The 15929-nt window shown below is 42.2% G+C and overlaps 7 protein-coding genes across 7 annotated transcripts; 3 read left to right on the top strand and 4 right to left on the bottom strand.

Moving 5' to 3' along the window:
- Nucleotides 1–12: 12 nt before the first annotated feature.
- SS1G_03628 (predicted protein) lies at nucleotides 13–198 on the top strand (the record flags this gene model as incomplete). The annotated part of the gene is made up of 1 exon (XM_001595489.1): nucleotides 13–198. The coding sequence occupies one exon, from the start codon at nucleotides 13–15 to the stop codon at nucleotides 196–198; it is 186 nt and encodes a 61-aa protein (XP_001595539.1).
- A 223-nt stretch (nucleotides 199–421) lies between these two features.
- Nucleotides 422–907, top strand: SS1G_03627 (predicted protein; the record flags this gene model as incomplete). The annotated part of the gene is made up of 3 exons (XM_001595488.1): nucleotides 422–458; nucleotides 557–673; nucleotides 873–907. 3 exons carry the CDS (start codon nucleotides 422–424, stop codon nucleotides 905–907), a joined length of 189 nt encoding a protein of 62 aa, XP_001595538.1.
- Nucleotides 908–2668: 1761 nt separating this feature from the next.
- On the bottom strand, nucleotides 2669–4134 carry SS1G_03626 (predicted protein; the record flags this gene model as incomplete). Its single annotated transcript, XM_001595487.1, has 5 exons — nucleotides 2669–2832; nucleotides 2936–3010; nucleotides 3202–3284; nucleotides 3414–3564; nucleotides 4041–4134. The coding sequence occupies 5 exons, from the start codon at nucleotides 4132–4134 to the stop codon at nucleotides 2669–2671; spliced, it is 567 nt and encodes a 188-aa protein (XP_001595537.1).
- A 316-nt stretch (nucleotides 4135–4450) lies between these two features.
- SS1G_03625 (hypothetical protein) lies at nucleotides 4451–7012 on the bottom strand (the record flags this gene model as incomplete). The annotated part of the gene is made up of 2 exons (XM_001595486.1): nucleotides 4451–6844; nucleotides 6905–7012. The coding sequence occupies 2 exons, from the start codon at nucleotides 7010–7012 to the stop codon at nucleotides 4451–4453; spliced, it is 2502 nt and encodes an 833-aa protein (XP_001595536.1).
- A 1560-nt stretch (nucleotides 7013–8572) lies between these two features.
- On the top strand, nucleotides 8573–9485 carry SS1G_03624 (hypothetical protein; the record flags this gene model as incomplete). The annotated part of the gene is made up of 3 exons (XM_001595485.1): nucleotides 8573–8810; nucleotides 8990–9266; nucleotides 9317–9485. The coding sequence occupies 3 exons, from the start codon at nucleotides 8573–8575 to the stop codon at nucleotides 9483–9485; spliced, it is 684 nt and encodes a 227-aa protein (XP_001595535.1).
- Nucleotides 9486–10455: 970 nt separating this feature from the next.
- Nucleotides 10456–11018, bottom strand: SS1G_03623 (predicted protein; the record flags this gene model as incomplete). Its single annotated transcript, XM_001595484.1, has 3 exons — nucleotides 10456–10504; nucleotides 10825–10895; nucleotides 11013–11018. The coding sequence occupies 3 exons, from the start codon at nucleotides 11016–11018 to the stop codon at nucleotides 10456–10458; spliced, it is 126 nt and encodes a 41-aa protein (XP_001595534.1).
- Nucleotides 11019–12267: 1249 nt separating this feature from the next.
- On the bottom strand, nucleotides 12268–13865 carry SS1G_03622 (hypothetical protein; the record flags this gene model as incomplete). Its single annotated transcript, XM_001595483.1, has 6 exons — nucleotides 12268–12599; nucleotides 12829–12878; nucleotides 12934–13036; nucleotides 13149–13201; nucleotides 13351–13651; nucleotides 13808–13865. The coding sequence occupies 6 exons, from the start codon at nucleotides 13863–13865 to the stop codon at nucleotides 12268–12270; spliced, it is 897 nt and encodes a 298-aa protein (XP_001595533.1).
- Between the last annotated feature and the right edge of the window lie 2064 nt (nucleotides 13866–15929).

The following is a 15929-nucleotide window of genomic DNA, read 5'->3' as shown; positions in this document are numbered from 1 at the left end:
CTGGGTATGAAGATGGATGGAGATAGAAAGAGTATGGAAACTAAAACGAAAACACGCGGCTTTTCACGAAGAATAAGTAGGAGAAATATGGTGATTACGCATGAAGCTTTAGACCACTTGATTTACAAGTTTGAAGACAAGGTTCAAACGCCAAAGCTGTATGCCAGACACAAGCTGCGGCATACTGGTGGAGAATGATACTTATTCAGGAATAGTCCCTAACGTCTTGAGTAACCGGGGATATGCGTGTTTGATCTTTTTCTGGACTTCATGGCGTTGTCTGTGCTTTAAGATTGACGACGAGACTTCCAATGAGCCCTTGTTTTTGGTGTGAGAACTTTTGCATAAGAAAAGATTTTAAGGGTATGGGGTTGTGGAAGCGGGAGGTTGTAAGAAAGGTGCTCAGATCCGTACAGATAAAATGTCTATACGTACGGAGTACCTGGATAAGACAAATCGTACACAGTCAAAGCCGAATCAGGCGAGTCTGTTGAATTCAAGGCGGCTCAATATATGGAACGCATATGGAGAGCCGTGAAAATTGATAATATGGTAGGCTTGGAAGTTGGTACACAGAAGCAGAACGATGGTAAGATTAGTCATGATATGGGCCCTTTTAGATTCAGGGGAGCCCTAAAGGGTTCTGAAGCTTGGCGTTATCATGAAAATACGAGTATGTACCATTTCGAAGTTATAGAATTAGCCTTTTTCAATTCGCGTTCAGTGTCTCTTGTTTTTTTGTTCCAAGATCTTACAAGACACTGGGGAAGCTTTCAAACTGATCTGACATTCACACTAGTATACACCTAAATTTTAAGAAGTAGATGGACTCATTCATTCATTCATTCTTCAATAACCTAATTACAAAACAGACGTGAAAGGGCTTGTTTGGCGATGGATGGCTTAGGGTCCATCAATTGGCTGCAGGCTTGGCACACTTTCCCCTGAAAATAGGGCCACCGGTGGGCACATTGTTGAATGGGGAACTTAACAGCCAGTAATATTCAAAGGATTCAATGGAAAGCATCGACCGTCATGTAAGATCCTGATGTTTTTAGAATTGATTTTCCTAAAGCCAATTCTGATTGGAGTATTATAGAGCATTGAATTTGCATATACGGATCCCATTCTAATACCAAGAGATAGGTCATTTGTTCGAATCAACCATGGTCCTATAAGCCTGTGGTAACCTCTGTAGTAACCTCTGTAGTTATCCTCACATCAGTATCATATTGAATGCCGAGCAACTGATCATTCCCATCTTCATATAAATTTTCACTTGGTCGAACCAATTTTTCAATCCTCTTCCGTAATGATATACAGGTTTAGCTATGTCTCCGGGGCGATCATAACAAAAACGTGGGGCAAATGAGTACCTAGCTGCTGCTAACATTTACCTCAAATAATGCTAAGCCTAAGCTTTTCGATCCGACTCCATTCTTATTTTTTTTAGACGGAAGCAAATTGATGAGAGCGCTTATCATTATCTAATAGACCCGATTGCGTCTCTTGGTTTCTCAGATTATTTTTAATGTGATTATACAATGTTTTGAAATTTACCACTTATGATAAGATCTAAGATTCCTGATCCGCACGTCATTGCCGTGGATTTGATCTAGAAGATTATTTGTGTCGAATCGATTCTTTTTGCTGTGGAAGGAACTTAAAGTCACTACAGTGTACACAAAGCAGAACGCGTCATTCTTCAGAACAGTAACATTGTACTCTACAGAACGATTGCTACTCGTGCCGTCTCGTCGCCCTCGCGTACCCCCTTCATCACACCCTAAATTTTTTTGGCGCTTCGTTCCCATCATCTCTTGATGGCCGCGGCCTAGCAGCCAGTAATTTGTCTGTAAGAGACAATGAAATTATGAATATCAGATCTTATCGGTTGACGAATTAAGTCTATAGAATGGTATTCCCACCACTCAAGCTTGAAACCGCTTGGTACTATGATCTGAAACATCAGCTTTCGGCCACCAATCATCTGATCATAGTGCATTAAAGTCTTGGTGATGCTTCGCGTTAATTAGATAAAAAAAAAAACTTTGGTTTTTTTTCTTCATAATTTTTCTTCATGAATACAAACATCAATGCTAGCGTCCGCTCGATGTGACATTTCACTACATTTCCATTACCCACCCTTCCTTCCGCTGCATAGCATCGTACTAAGAAAGAAGTTTTACATACTTTGTCAAATCCTTGTAATATAAGGATAAGCTCAAGGAGTGTATTATGGTTGTAGGTAGTATTTTGCTCGTGATTTTTAATTTGCATTGTCTAGCTTGCTTACTTGATTTTGAAGTCGCAACCTACACAATCCTATTAGACCACATTATGTACTCATCGTTCCTCTCAATCCTTCCCTTCTCCAAATTCGCACAATTGATACCATGCCTTCAGGATTTTATTTCAAAAGTATCTTAATTACTCACCATTAACCCCTGAGTTTGTTCCGTCTCAATCGTGCCATCAGTGTGGTGAGTACCTTGTACATGCGTGCGTGCGCTTCGGAAGTCCGGACAGGCCACTACCTCACCAGAGGTATTCTCAAACCATTACCGTCTCTAAATATTCCCCATAATCACTGAAAATGGCCATCATACCAATATCACAAGGCATGCGTGTCTTTGACTCCGCCAATATTTGAATCTGTAGAGGCAGATCATTCAAGATGGGATGAGATCAAACTTTCAAGACTGGGGCTTCCATCTTGCGCATCTTGCGTCAAACACGTCTGCCATCGAAACGAGACACATTTAATCCTCGTTTGGAATGGCTGCACAAACACAGGTATGATGTTGATCTGAATCAAAAGCTTGTTCGTAACTTTATTTCAGTACCTGAGAGACGGAGAACCATGTCACTATTGTTCGACACTGATCATGAAGACTCCCTGGAAGTTTGTATTGGGCATGTTATTGTTTCGTACCTTCGGGGCATGAACATTCTGGTTCGTCCAAGGACATAGCTATCTTCTTAATTGATGTTTTATGATATCTGGAAACTACTCAAAGTAATTAACATCAAGCTTAAGATGAAATATGAAAGAGTATCAGTATATCGTGCGCGTATCCCATAACATCCAGGGCTTGAATGATCGGCTAGATTCTTATGCTTCAGTCTTTATGGCTCAGATGAACTACGAAACACGGATCGATTGTTACATAGCAATTTGAGGCTATGATTATTGAATACCTTGCAGATCGTCTATGATTGCGTGTTCCTGATTTGCAATATTGGGCACTCCTAAAATCTCCTTATCACCAGATATCATTTTCCTTTTTCATATCAGCCATGCTGTAACCAACGACTGCTATTGTACATTGCCGGGGAACTTTACTGCGGCTGAGTACCACGCTGCACCCCCGCAAAACTTGAATGTGATGGCGTAGGCATGCAATCCTCACAGTCGTTCTATTTTTTGACCTGGAAGAATAGTATCCTCAACCTCACTTGAATATTGAATATCGCTTGACCAAATATCCATGAGAATCAAAACGGACGTATAGGGGAGTTGTATCTCACACAGGACCTCTGATGGTGATGATATTGCCTTTGCTATTAATTATCTCAAGACAAAAATTCTCAATGATGAACTAGAAGTTTCCCATAATACTGCCTAAAGACCCATTGATCCAAAATTCCACTTGTAATACACTTCGTGCATCTAACTCTTCTCTGCTCTACTTATATGAGCCTTCTTACCGCGTTAATCCGAGGTCTTTATTTTGACACACTCACTCATCACAAAAGGGGACAGATCAACAATCGTTGGTGTTTAATACTTATCAAATACAGAAACTTCCCATGGCCGTGCATCATCTCATCATGAAGAAAACGAATAGCACGCCGCTCTCAAAGTTGAATTATATGGGCATTTTCCCATTTCAAAACATGTTCCAAACAAACTGTCCTACCTTCGAAGCCGTCCGTATAAAGCAAAAATATCATAACGTGCCAACCATATTGCTGTACCCAACAACATAGGGTCCTTCAAGACATGGAATGGAGAACCACACAAGCATTTAGCTCACCGTCCCAACTTCTGCTTTTCCAGTTCTCGATAACGCTGCTCGTCAGAGCCATTGCATTAAAGCCAAATTTGTTTATTTCGTTTTCAACGCGCATGTTTTGTGCCCCGGAGTAAACATATCCGAGGATCTTGTAACTTCAACCGTTGCGGTAGAACCATGTGTGTTTCTGTTGTTTTGTTTCGCCAAGGTTTTTAACCTGACTCTGGGATTCTGGTGCTGCTACATTAATGGGATGTTTAAAGCATATTACGATGGATGAACAGAGTATTGTTGGGGAAGAATACATCTAAAGAACTATATAAAATTGCTACCTACACAATCTACTACTATATCCTAATCGTAACAAGCTTCCGTCATATCTAACACATCTCATATGTATCTAACACATCCACATAACCATATCCCGACACCTATGCATTAACCACCGTCTCCCCGCTTGGAAATCCAGCCTCATATTGCAATACCAACTTAACTCCCGCTCCCGGGGCCAATCTTACATTCCAGATAACCTCTCCACTCTTCTTTAATTCTGCATCGGCCGTTCCCCATGCATCGATTTTCTTACTTCTCCGTACAATCTCGCCACCACTGCTGGACATTCTGTCCCTGTCCCTATCTCTTTCCCGTTCTCGACCTCCTTGCAACATCTCGTCATCCAAGTTCAGCCCGGTAGGGATTCTGTCACCGTCAGGTTTCAAACCTCGCGGAACCAAAACCTCAACTCGAAGTCTCTCTTCCTCGGAGACGGGAACTTGATCCATAACCAATAAACTGACACCTCGTTGAAGTCTCGTGTTGCGTAAGGACAATGAACGTAAAAAGACATTGCTGTCTTCCTTTGAGAAGATCCCACTTTGTGAGCGTCGCACCTCGGGTTTGTTATAAACCACTTTGATAGCTGGATCGACACCTAGATTCAGGCTAAAACTCTCTCCGACAGAGCACCTTGGGAAAGTAGCTTGCCCTAGAAAACTGCCATCCAGATTTAATCCCACCGGTCCTGCCAACAAGGGAATTTTGGATGAGTTACGTAATTTGGCTTTGAGAAATGCGACAGTCCGGAGCTTGGGTATAACTACATGCTCGAATCCAATATTCTTGAATTCAATCTTGGCAATCTTGTGTTTAAGAACGGAATTTGAAGGCATAAGGGTTTTGAGTCCAGGTAGGTCGTAGGTGGTAGACATTCCAGACTCTTCCCAAGCTCCTTCTTCGAATGTGAGGGTAGGCTTTGGTGAGAGGAGGCGCTGAACGAGTGGAGCTTCGAATGCCCCTGCGGAATCACCTATATCTGACCCCGGTGCGGAAACATTTAGGCTGTGTTCTTGATGTATGTGGGCTTGAGCATTCCCAAAGAGAGAATTACTTTGAGCTTGTTGTGTAGTGGGGCTTTCAGCAACAGGTTCATGGTTCTGCGCCGGAGCTGGGCGTGAAGATCCGAACAGTCCACTGCCGGAGGCGGTATTTTGGGCTTGTAAGGCACCTCCAAATAAAGTACTAGTAGGGGCAGGATTTTGGAACGAGGCAGTGGACCCGAACAAAGTACCAGCATTTGGGCCTTGAGATGATGTAGCGGTCCCAAACGCGACGGTTGGTTGCGGGAACAGACTTGCTTTGGTTTGGTCTGGAGCGTTTCTGAACAAATTGGTGTTCGCAAATCCGGCTTTATTGGCGAATAAATTATTGGTCGGCTCGAATCCAAAGAGAAGATATCGAGGTTGTTGAAGATGCTGGTTATTCTTATCAGCCCACTCCGTTCTCTTGGCTGCGATCTCACTGGTGCTGAAAAGAGCGGCTTCAGCATTTCTACTTCCTCCTTTCAATAGTCGCACGTTCCATGGCGGCAGGGTAGGTATCGATTCATTAAAACTAGTAATGGATGTTTGCGAAGTTGAAAGAAGAACTTTGGCATCGCGCCACGTTTCCGACGTCATATTCTTTAGCTCGGCCGCATATTCCAATACGCCCGTGCTAGTCAGTGTATTAAGGCTGAGATCGTAGCGTGGAGACCAAGACACTTCGTAGGTGATGTAGGAAATGGAGAGGCTAATGATATCCGTCGCTCGTCGACTGGAGACTTGGTAGTTGTTGACAGTCATGTCACTTGCTACCGAGCTCGGACGGGATGATCCAGATGTCATGGCAGAGCTCGTAGGTTCGATACTAATTGTGACGCGGTACACTTTTTTTGGCCAGAACAAACTTCGCTCCGACTTGATCCGCAATTTCTCCTTTGCTGCCTCGGCATTCTTTCGAGATCTGGTCGCTTGAAGCTTAATCTTTTGTTTGAATGCTTTCCGTTGTGCCTTTGTTCGTGCTTTGGTTAATTTGTTCTTCTCTTTCTTTAATCTGACGATTTCGTCTTGGGTTACTTCTAAGGCAGCCGTTGCAGCTACATGCTCAACATAAATCTTCTCACGTTCATCTCGATATGCTTTGATGAGTTTCTCGAACTGCTCGGGCGACGGAGGATTATCACGGACGGTAGCCCCATAATCCTCACAAATTTTTAAACGACTTGCGACCGAGTTGATCTTTTCAACCTCTTGAGCTAGCAAACGGTTCACTTGCTTGATTTTGGTATCGACAAGCTTCATCGATTCATCCTCGGAGTCGGAGGAATCATCATCGGTATCTTCCTCAAACTCGGAATCGGATGAATAAACTTCTTCATACACCTCACGGTTAGGAAGAAGATCAACGGATACTTCAGTGATAGTGGCCGAGCCATTTCCTTCGACTTTGATGGAATGTTCATCGATGGTTGGAGCGAGACCATCGATGATGATCTGATTGGTTCCCGTCTAAAGTTGGTCAGTAGACGTGAACTATGGAGAGTTGCGATAAATAAATGATTTTCTGACCTGTAACGTGATGTCCCTGATATCGCGAACAATTTGAGCTCTAGTGGGAAAGATCAGAACACTCCGAGTGCTCAAATCTCGAATGCGAAATTCTTGTTTGGCTGACATTTTTGTTTTTGCCCGATTTTTTAGGTTTGTGTGTTGACGCGTGAGTTGGCAATCATTAACCCGTTGGTCATAGAGTGGGGATGGAAGTGGGGACTTGGCTGGCTGGGCATTCGGCTCTAGGAAGTTGTATGTAGGTTTGGAGTGTTGTACTCGAGGGGAGAGAGAGGGGGAGAGAGGTATCGGAAAAGCAATGTGATGGGGCAGAAGAGAGGAGGAGAGGAGAGAAGAGAAGAGGAGCGAAGTGAGACTGAAGTGAAGTGAAGTGGAAAAAGAAAATGGAAGAAAAAGAGAAAAGTTCGCGTGAAATCCTTATATTTCTCTTCAAGTCATTGCCCAACACTCATTTTGCCGTCCGATATTCATACTTTCGTAAAAATTAGGGTATCAGTGGATGTCAGGTGTCAGGCAAGTGAAAGCTTTACCATTTGCCCCGCATATTGAGAAACTCACGGTATCACACAGCCAATCAACTTTGAGAGATCACGTTGGAGCCGCGGCTATGTTCCACTGCAAAGCAATGTGAACAAGGAAATGAAGGGAAAGAAGGCAAATGTCAGACGAAATGATATAATTTTTATATTTTTTGGATTGAGTCATAATTACTTGGATGGGCATGAATGAATGGAGGGAGGGAGGAGAGGGTGAATGAATGGATGGATAAATAGATGGATGGATAAATAGATGGATGTTGAATGAATGAATGTCAGCTGACTTTAATACTAAATGTGTAGTATGCATCGAGTATATACAACCACAAAGTATGAGAGAGAAAAGTTATGAGGGAAAAGAAAAGCCTTCGCCTACTTGTGGGGGTTGTGTACGGAAACGGGCTAGAGCTTTATTGTCTGTGCGCGAGTGATGGCATATTCTGGAAGGCGGTGAGATGTTCCATCACGGCAGAATTTATTCCCTTCTCTACTCCATCTTTCATTCATACCGAATTAAAGCTTCTTCTCCTCAGAGGACTAACATATGGAGTATATAGCAAATCGTAAAATAACTTCACTTGCCTTGGTGCTCCGGTGCTATTTAACCATAATGTCAGCCTATGTCCATGGCATAGTGGCCAATTGCAGCTGTCCGAGTTGATTGATCATGAATTGCATCATCATTATGGTCCACGGGTATTTATAATCAGACAAAGCAACCGGAGCCAAAATGGACCCCGATCTATTCACAGGGCCTTCCCATAAGGTTATTAGTTGAAACCACGTTCCGCTCACTCCGCCGTGCACGGCCGTCTTGGGTCTTACATTGGGAAACAATGACTACACATAGTCAAATCAGATATGTCCATCATCAACTATGAGGAGTTATCTGTTTGTAAGCAACATATCGATATCTATCATGAATGATGGTTCGTAAGCAGCTTAGGGTTTGCTAATCAGTATGGATATGTCTTGTATAAGTAGACCTCTTCCCTCTAACTTCAAGGCTGTTCAAAGACATCTCATCATAGTTTCATACACAGCCAACACTTAGGCATTAAATCATTCACTATAATTCAAAAACGTCTCTTGCATACAAACATTCGAAATCAAATTCTCTTCACAAGCCATCATGTCGAATATCATTCTCATCCTCGGTGGGGGTCCTAATGTTGGGCTCAGCGTTGCTCGTGTTTTCTCAACAAAGGGTTCATACAAGACTGTATCTGTATCGCGAACTCCCAAAGAAGAGCTCATTAAAGCGACCGATCTATCTCTTCAGGCCGATTTTACTGATCCCAACAACATCAAAAAGATCTTTGATGAAGTGAAACAGAAGTTTGGAGTTCCTAATGTGGTGGTTTACAATGGTTTGTCCCTGCCTTTTAAGCTGGAAGTTTCCGATTGTTTAGACTGCCATCCTATAATCTTAGATTTTTGATTTTTCAAAACCATATCCATTGATGAGTCTTTTTGAGATGAGTTGATCAGTCTAAGCTCTTGGATAACTTGTTTCAGACCAATGAAAACACACTGACGAATACAATAGCCTACGCACATACACCTAGTTCTGATCCTCTCTCAATTCCACTTGAAAAATTCAACCAAGATCTCAATGTAGTAATTACTTCAGCATATGCTGCTGCACACGAGGCTGTAGAGGGATTCAAAACCCTACCCAAAGGCACCACCAAGACATTCATCTACACTGGAAACATCCTGAATCGTCGAGTCATGCCATCATTGCTTGCATTCGGCATGGGAAAATCTGCAGCAGCTCACCTGATCCAGAGTGCCTCGGAAGCATATAAGGAAGATGGATATAGGTGAGTAAAAAATAAATGGAATTATGGATGTCAATTGACATGTGTCATAGATTTTACTGGGCGGATGAGCGAACCCCAGAGGGAGAAATTATTGGACTCGCAATTAATGGTCAGGCACATGGAGATTTCTTCTACGAGTTAGCGACTAGTGAGCAACCTTTGCCTTGGGATGCCACTTTTGTGGCTGGAAAGGGGTACGTTGACTTCCATGGTAATTAAGGATGATATTCTTGTGGAAAACTTAAGTGGTAGCAACGAAAGGATTGCTTTGAAAAGGAAATGAGATTCGTGGCTAGCATCCCATGATACCTGAGAGGACCATGGGACAGATCATGAAAATTCCACATTGGAGATATTATTGATCTATTCGAGTCCAAAGAAACGATTCAACAAAGTGCTATGTTCTATCCCAATATAGAGCTTCATATGGTTATAACATATCTCAAATTGAAGCTTAGAGTAGATCTTTGTTGTGTGTAGCTTGACTTTAGGCCAAAATGTTTTTACATGTTGTAACACCACCGTGATAATGTTAAGCAACCATCTATATCCACAACACAATGCACAGTGAACACCAGAGAGAAACCTATACAAACTAACAAAACATGTCATCGTACTCATACCTCCCGTCTGCAAGTCAAAGGTCACGTGATACTACCAAGAGCTTACCTTCACTCGAAACCAAAAATGCCCCACGTGCATGTTACTGAGCTTCAGAAACACAATCGACGTCGACGTCGATGAGAAGTTGTTGTATACCTAAGTATCGCCTACTCGCAAGCGGGAGGACAAGCCTTATTTGCCATGCTAATGTAGGAAACAGTGAACCGTTCCGAGACATTCCGAGGCATTCCCAGTGGTATTTGGAACTATTTCCGCTCAGTCTTGTGTTTCTGATTGTCTGTTCTTAAGGTTATTGTTCAATGTGTTGAGAGAGTGTGATTTACAGATCCTTAGAGCCGGATAATGCTAAAACTACAAAGTTCTTCTCTTAGTTGGCTATCCGATCAAGGTTGGAGGAATTCATGATGTCCATCAGCACATTTCGGTTGAGAGTCCTCTACTTTCCTACCTTTAAAAATCTTTTCAGCTGTCAACTTACGCTACACATCTACTTCGTGGCTAGTTCGCTATCCTAAAGAATCAGATTATGGGAAGTCAATAAGTATGCTAGCGAATACACCTATTATCAGCTAGGTCTCAACGAAAAGAGGATTGGCCATGTCTCTTCGTGCTTTCTATTTTGCTCTATAATTAGATCCATTTGTAAGGTGCGACAGGATTACTCCAAAGATATTTATTATACTGCACCATTGATCTTGGCCTGGGCTAAATAATTCAGTTATAGGATGGTAGATACATCGACTACATCTTTGCGCTTTCCTAGTTGGATCTGTTTATAGTGGAAACTGCGAAGTGCAGCTAATCCCACGTTGAATCCTACCAAGTTGGAATTTTGAGTGCCCCTTGAACGAAAAATTCTACACTGCACAGCCATCAACTGTCTTTGAACGTCAGCGGTCTATCATGTAAAATATGTTCTCTTTGGCTGCTGTACGCTACTAGAGTAGCCTCCTTTTCATTGATGAAATCTTCAATTGCCATGGCCTCACTTTCTGCAAAATTTGGCTATCATTACCATATGTTAGAACTTTCTTTCAACAAGGTTATTTAGCCATAGGGCAACGTCAACAATGTCGACAACATCAATAACATCAACACTCCTCTATCCTCAAAGATAGTTACCACCATGTTTTCCAGAGGTTTTGTGTCAATTCTGGCAAGGAATTCTATTTCCTCATCTCAGCACAGTCAAACTCGACCGTCTTCCCGAGACTCACTTTACCCTAAACGATTGGGATGTTCCAGTTCATCATAGGACCAATTTTCTTTTCCGGTTGAAAGGGCTCATATGCAGTGATGCCGACCTTTTGAAAGAGTCTTTCCAGGCGTCTGTCATCCTCGCACGCGGCGCTGGTCCAAAGAAAATTTGACGAATCGGTCGAGGACAGGCATTATTCATCTTCATCAAGATGGCCCGTAATGGATAGTATTCCAAAAATATCGCCCAATTGACTTAAAGATATTATGTAACTCATCTTTGTTCTTCAATTTTGGTTATATATATCTTTGAATTGTATATAATTCCCGCATGCCGACACACGAACTGCTAGTGCGGCGCTCTGTTTCTGCCAACTTCGCGTTGTGGGCGTAGGATTTGATACGAGTCCTCTCATTTGCTTGCGGCAAAAGTGTAGAGATTCACTTGAGTTTCTCGGACACTAATCACCATCACTATTTTCCTGGAATATTTGAGCTGCACAAATTTTTGATGCGATCATTGAGCTCCTTGCACGATTTTCTGCAGGCTTTATTACATACTTCGCCAACTTGAGCTGCGCCATCATGTACTGTGCTCTTGCCTTTGCATCATACATGGACACGACAGAGCATCACAATTAATGCCCGAGTGTGATAGGTACTATCGTTAGGTACATTAATTTGTGCTTAGATTGATCCCTCCAACCACAAATATCAAAGATTTTATACGGGAAATATCCAAACATAGTGAAGAGGTCAATTGCAGCGAGTGTATGCAACTGTAATGCCACATTTTCCAGAGTTTCCTTCTCTCAAGTATCAAACAGACACACCAAATCACTTGAAAATCTTCATCTCTAGCCAGTTTTTTCTAAATTCCATTTTATAACATCGAGTACCTAGCGATGTGCGTCTCAATCTGAAGTCATCCAGCTCTTGTATTCCGCCGAACCCCATTATCCCAAAACTCCAATAAGATTAAACAGAGATCATAACCTCATGCCCTAAATCATACGCTCCGTTGGCTATTTGCCATACCATAACCGTTTTTTATCCTACAAAACCTAAACTCCAGCGACATCCAGAAACAAAATTGAACGACCTCGTGCCAAGTTTGTCATCAAGTGCACGCTATATTTGTCCATCTCCAAACTCCAACCGCAGCAAGATTTCATTAGATTCATGAGAGCGGGTGGCCAGTAATCCAGGGATGTTGAAGACAGTGCTCGGCTGTCCACCTTTCGCCCAAGTCGAATTTCAACATCCCTATGATTAAATCTTCCGCCTCTGGGCTCACCTTCACTGAATCCTCTAGAGGTGGATCTATGAATCTATATTCTTTGATCCTTTGCTTTATTGTATCAATCCCTTTTTGGCCATCCTTCTCATCACCGTCAAAGGGGGAGTACCCTTTCAAGCACTCAAAAAGGACTACGCCTGCCGCCCAGATATCGACTTCAAGCCCTATACCAATAATCTTGGCGTCTCTTGAGAAGCACTCTGGTGCAAGATCTAAGCAAGTTAGCAAGTTTCCCGACAGTAAAACTGAAATCCTGATCGGAGACCAAGAAAATGCAAAAGTACAGGATAGAATGATCAACAGGGTTTTCCTTGTGTCGCGCTTCATTTCAACAGATATTGAATCAACTCAAAAAATTTGGATCTTTCAGTATCACCAATATACTCACAAATATTTGTATTCAAATATCACGAAATTGCAAATGTGGACTATAGTACAAACTGTTGAACGCCATAGGACGGAGAGGGAACCTACAAGGAATAGTTCCTTTTCTATGATACTATTAGCAAAATCTTCTAAATATCCCACACTTCACTTCATACGTACCCGGTATCCTTGTGAATCCTTTTGCGCGGTTTCAACTTTTGAGAAAAGCCGAAATCTGAGAGCTTCATACGCCTTTCAGGCTCGCAACCGAGGATTATGTTTTCTAATTTTATGTCAAGATGGACAATATTTTGGGAATGCTGTTGATAATATTAGCGACTGCAATTATCACTTTGAGGATAATATATCATCTCTAGTTCGGAACTGGTACCTACCAAGTAATGAATTCCGAGGATGATATCCTTGAAGTACACCTTCATTTGGGCTTCTTCGATGGACCATTTGCGATTAGCACGCATCATGTCGAACATACAGTTCTCTCCCAACTCCATAACCATTCCGCCACCGGTTCCACCGTTGTAAAAATCATACACCCGAATAATCGATGGATGATCCAAATGACGTTGAAATTCTCACTCCTGCCGCAACTTCCCTGTATTTGACTTTTCTAACTTGAGAGCGAACTTCTTTCCTGTGGTTATTTCTTCCACTAGGTAGACCAATCCATAGGCGCCGTCGCCGAGACATTTACATTTTAGAAATTTATCGCAAAAGACTGTCGAACACAAAACAACGGCAGAATCGGAGCGACGGGAAACTTCGTGAACCACACTCGTTTCTAAAGGACTAACAAGGCTTTTACCATATGATCCTTCTTTCTTGGAGCCCGGGTATGTATTCTCCAAGCCAGCAGGTTTAACCGAAAATGACGCAAAGGCTATAATATCAAGCAGTCAGTGAGTTTATTCCAGATCTGAAAAAGGGAAGTAAAGAATCCAAGTTGTGCAAAAAGTTTGATAATATGCATACAAGTCATCCAATGACGTAATTTGGGATTTAGGGGATGCGATATTAACGAAAGAATCAGGCTTACCACTGGTTACCATTGAAGCAAGTGCTGTAGTAGGTGTAGAGGGGCCTTGAGAGCTCATTTTATGTTGTGAAAAATTCAGTTTTGGAGTATCGTTGTTGGGAATGAGATTCACAAGATGAATTGAATAGGTCCTGTAGAAAAAACATATGCTAAGAATTTCTATTTGGATTGTAATCAGACGCGTACTAAGTAGGCGCCCCCCTAATTATTAGCGGGCACGTTAAAAACAGAACCGTTTCCAAGCTTGCCATAATCAAGATTTTCTCTTTTTAGCTCGTAATGCCTTTGGGTGGCATTCTGGAGAGGCAATAAGAGGAAAAAACTTTATGCTCCTCGACGCACCACTCAAGAATAATCCACAAGGGGTATTACGTGTGTATATCGAAAGCTAGTATAAGTAATGTGCGGTGATCACGTCTTTACATGATTATGTGTATCTAGACTCACTACAAGATGAATTCACAAAGGTCTCATGCATTCCTTCTTTACCATCTAACAATTGTTGAAAACTCTCTTTTGGATTTATTTCACAGGGAGAGCACGAACCTAATGCTCCAGACACAACAAGGTGGAATGGAATTTGACAGTTTACTCTATTCGTTGTCGCTGCCTTATGCAATGACGAATGAAAATTAGTTTCATGCTGTTTATGCCACTCGATTTTCCGTTCTAATCGCGCACCGATATACAGGGACAAAGTCAGCGTAGTAAGTGTGAAGTATATATGAAATTGAATAGAAAACTATAAAAACAGAATCAGAATGATCTGTGAAAGATATATATATATAGAAGAGTTGAAGACAACATTGAAGCGGAGGTATCACAAAATTTTCGTACTGTCGGACAAGAAGTAGTGCACTATCAATTTTTCCTGAAACATAAGACTCAATAACCGCCTCTCCTTCGATGATAATTTCTGCCAACACATAGAAAATGATGAGTGATTTCGGTAGATTGTGTGCAGTTCGATACTTTGATTCAACACAGATCATGTTGAGGATTATTTTGGTTGCAAAGAGCTAATGCTCGCAGATTGGAAGATTCATCATTAAAATCGGGCACGATTTCGATTGATAATTGCTAACATTCCGGAAGTCGCAAGAGTAGATAAAAATCTGTAGGCGCTTGGCACACTGGGGTAGAATGGCAGGACGTTGCCACTGTGTAAGAGAATGTGCAAATTGTGAAGCTGTATGAGATTCGAGTATGAAGAGAGGCCACAATGATATTGAAGGTCGGCAAACTAGTCTGATAGCGCTACTTTGGATGGTATGTCTAAGTTTGAGAGTATGCAGGTGATACGTTAGGTTGATAGATCCCGAGTCTACCAGTGTCTCGATGCAGGTCGCTTTTGAGATATGGGTACCCTCTGGGTCGACCATTAGGAGGCAACCTCCGCTCCCGAGAGCTCGTACTTGAGTTTGATGATGCATAGGTGACGCGTTCTGAACCTCCAATTAGACGTGGGGAGATCCTGGCCTCCTCAACCATTTTCTCTTCTACAACTGCTGTCATCAATGCAAGAATCGCTGGGTCGTTCGCAGTGTCATGAAGCTTATGGGGTAATAGAGAACCATTAAGAACATCCTTGGAGGAGATCTTTTGTGATTGATGTCCGAGATAAGAAGAATTTGAAGATGCATTCCGTACCCAGTTCGCCACTCTAGAATCTTGCTTTTCGTATTGCCTGAATGGAGGACTGGAACTGATTGGGATATTCTGCAAATCATTCTTGGTTACATGGTCTGATAATACCGTCGGAGGATAGTGAGTACGAATGGCTGTGATTGGAGTTGTACCAGAAGTTTGCACTCTAATCATCTCGGGCAAGATTCGTTCGCCAATACTATCCACCTTATCGTAATTTTTGACCTGTGAAAAGTTTGACATGCTAGGTATCAAAATCGGAGGGGGCCTGAAACTTTTGATCTGTCGTGAGTCCGGCTTCCAGTCAGGAGAATTGTTAGCTTCAGATCTCGTCGTCGTTAGATAGGCGCCAACGTTGTTGTTGAATTCTGTTTGTGAAGCTATTCCTGATTTCGCGTGATGGGAAAGAGAGCCACAATCTGAGGTCTCCTGTGAGAGCTTGCCACTTGTAGTTCCTGCATTTAATCTATCATTC

This window comes from Sclerotinia sclerotiorum, genomic scaffold (assembly GCF_000146945.2).
Source record: "Sclerotinia sclerotiorum 1980 UF-70 scaffold_4 genomic scaffold, whole genome shotgun sequence".
NCBI classification, from domain to species: Eukaryota; Fungi; Ascomycota; class Leotiomycetes; order Helotiales; family Sclerotiniaceae; genus Sclerotinia; species Sclerotinia sclerotiorum.
This window is presented reverse-complemented; position numbering and strand designations above follow the sequence as displayed.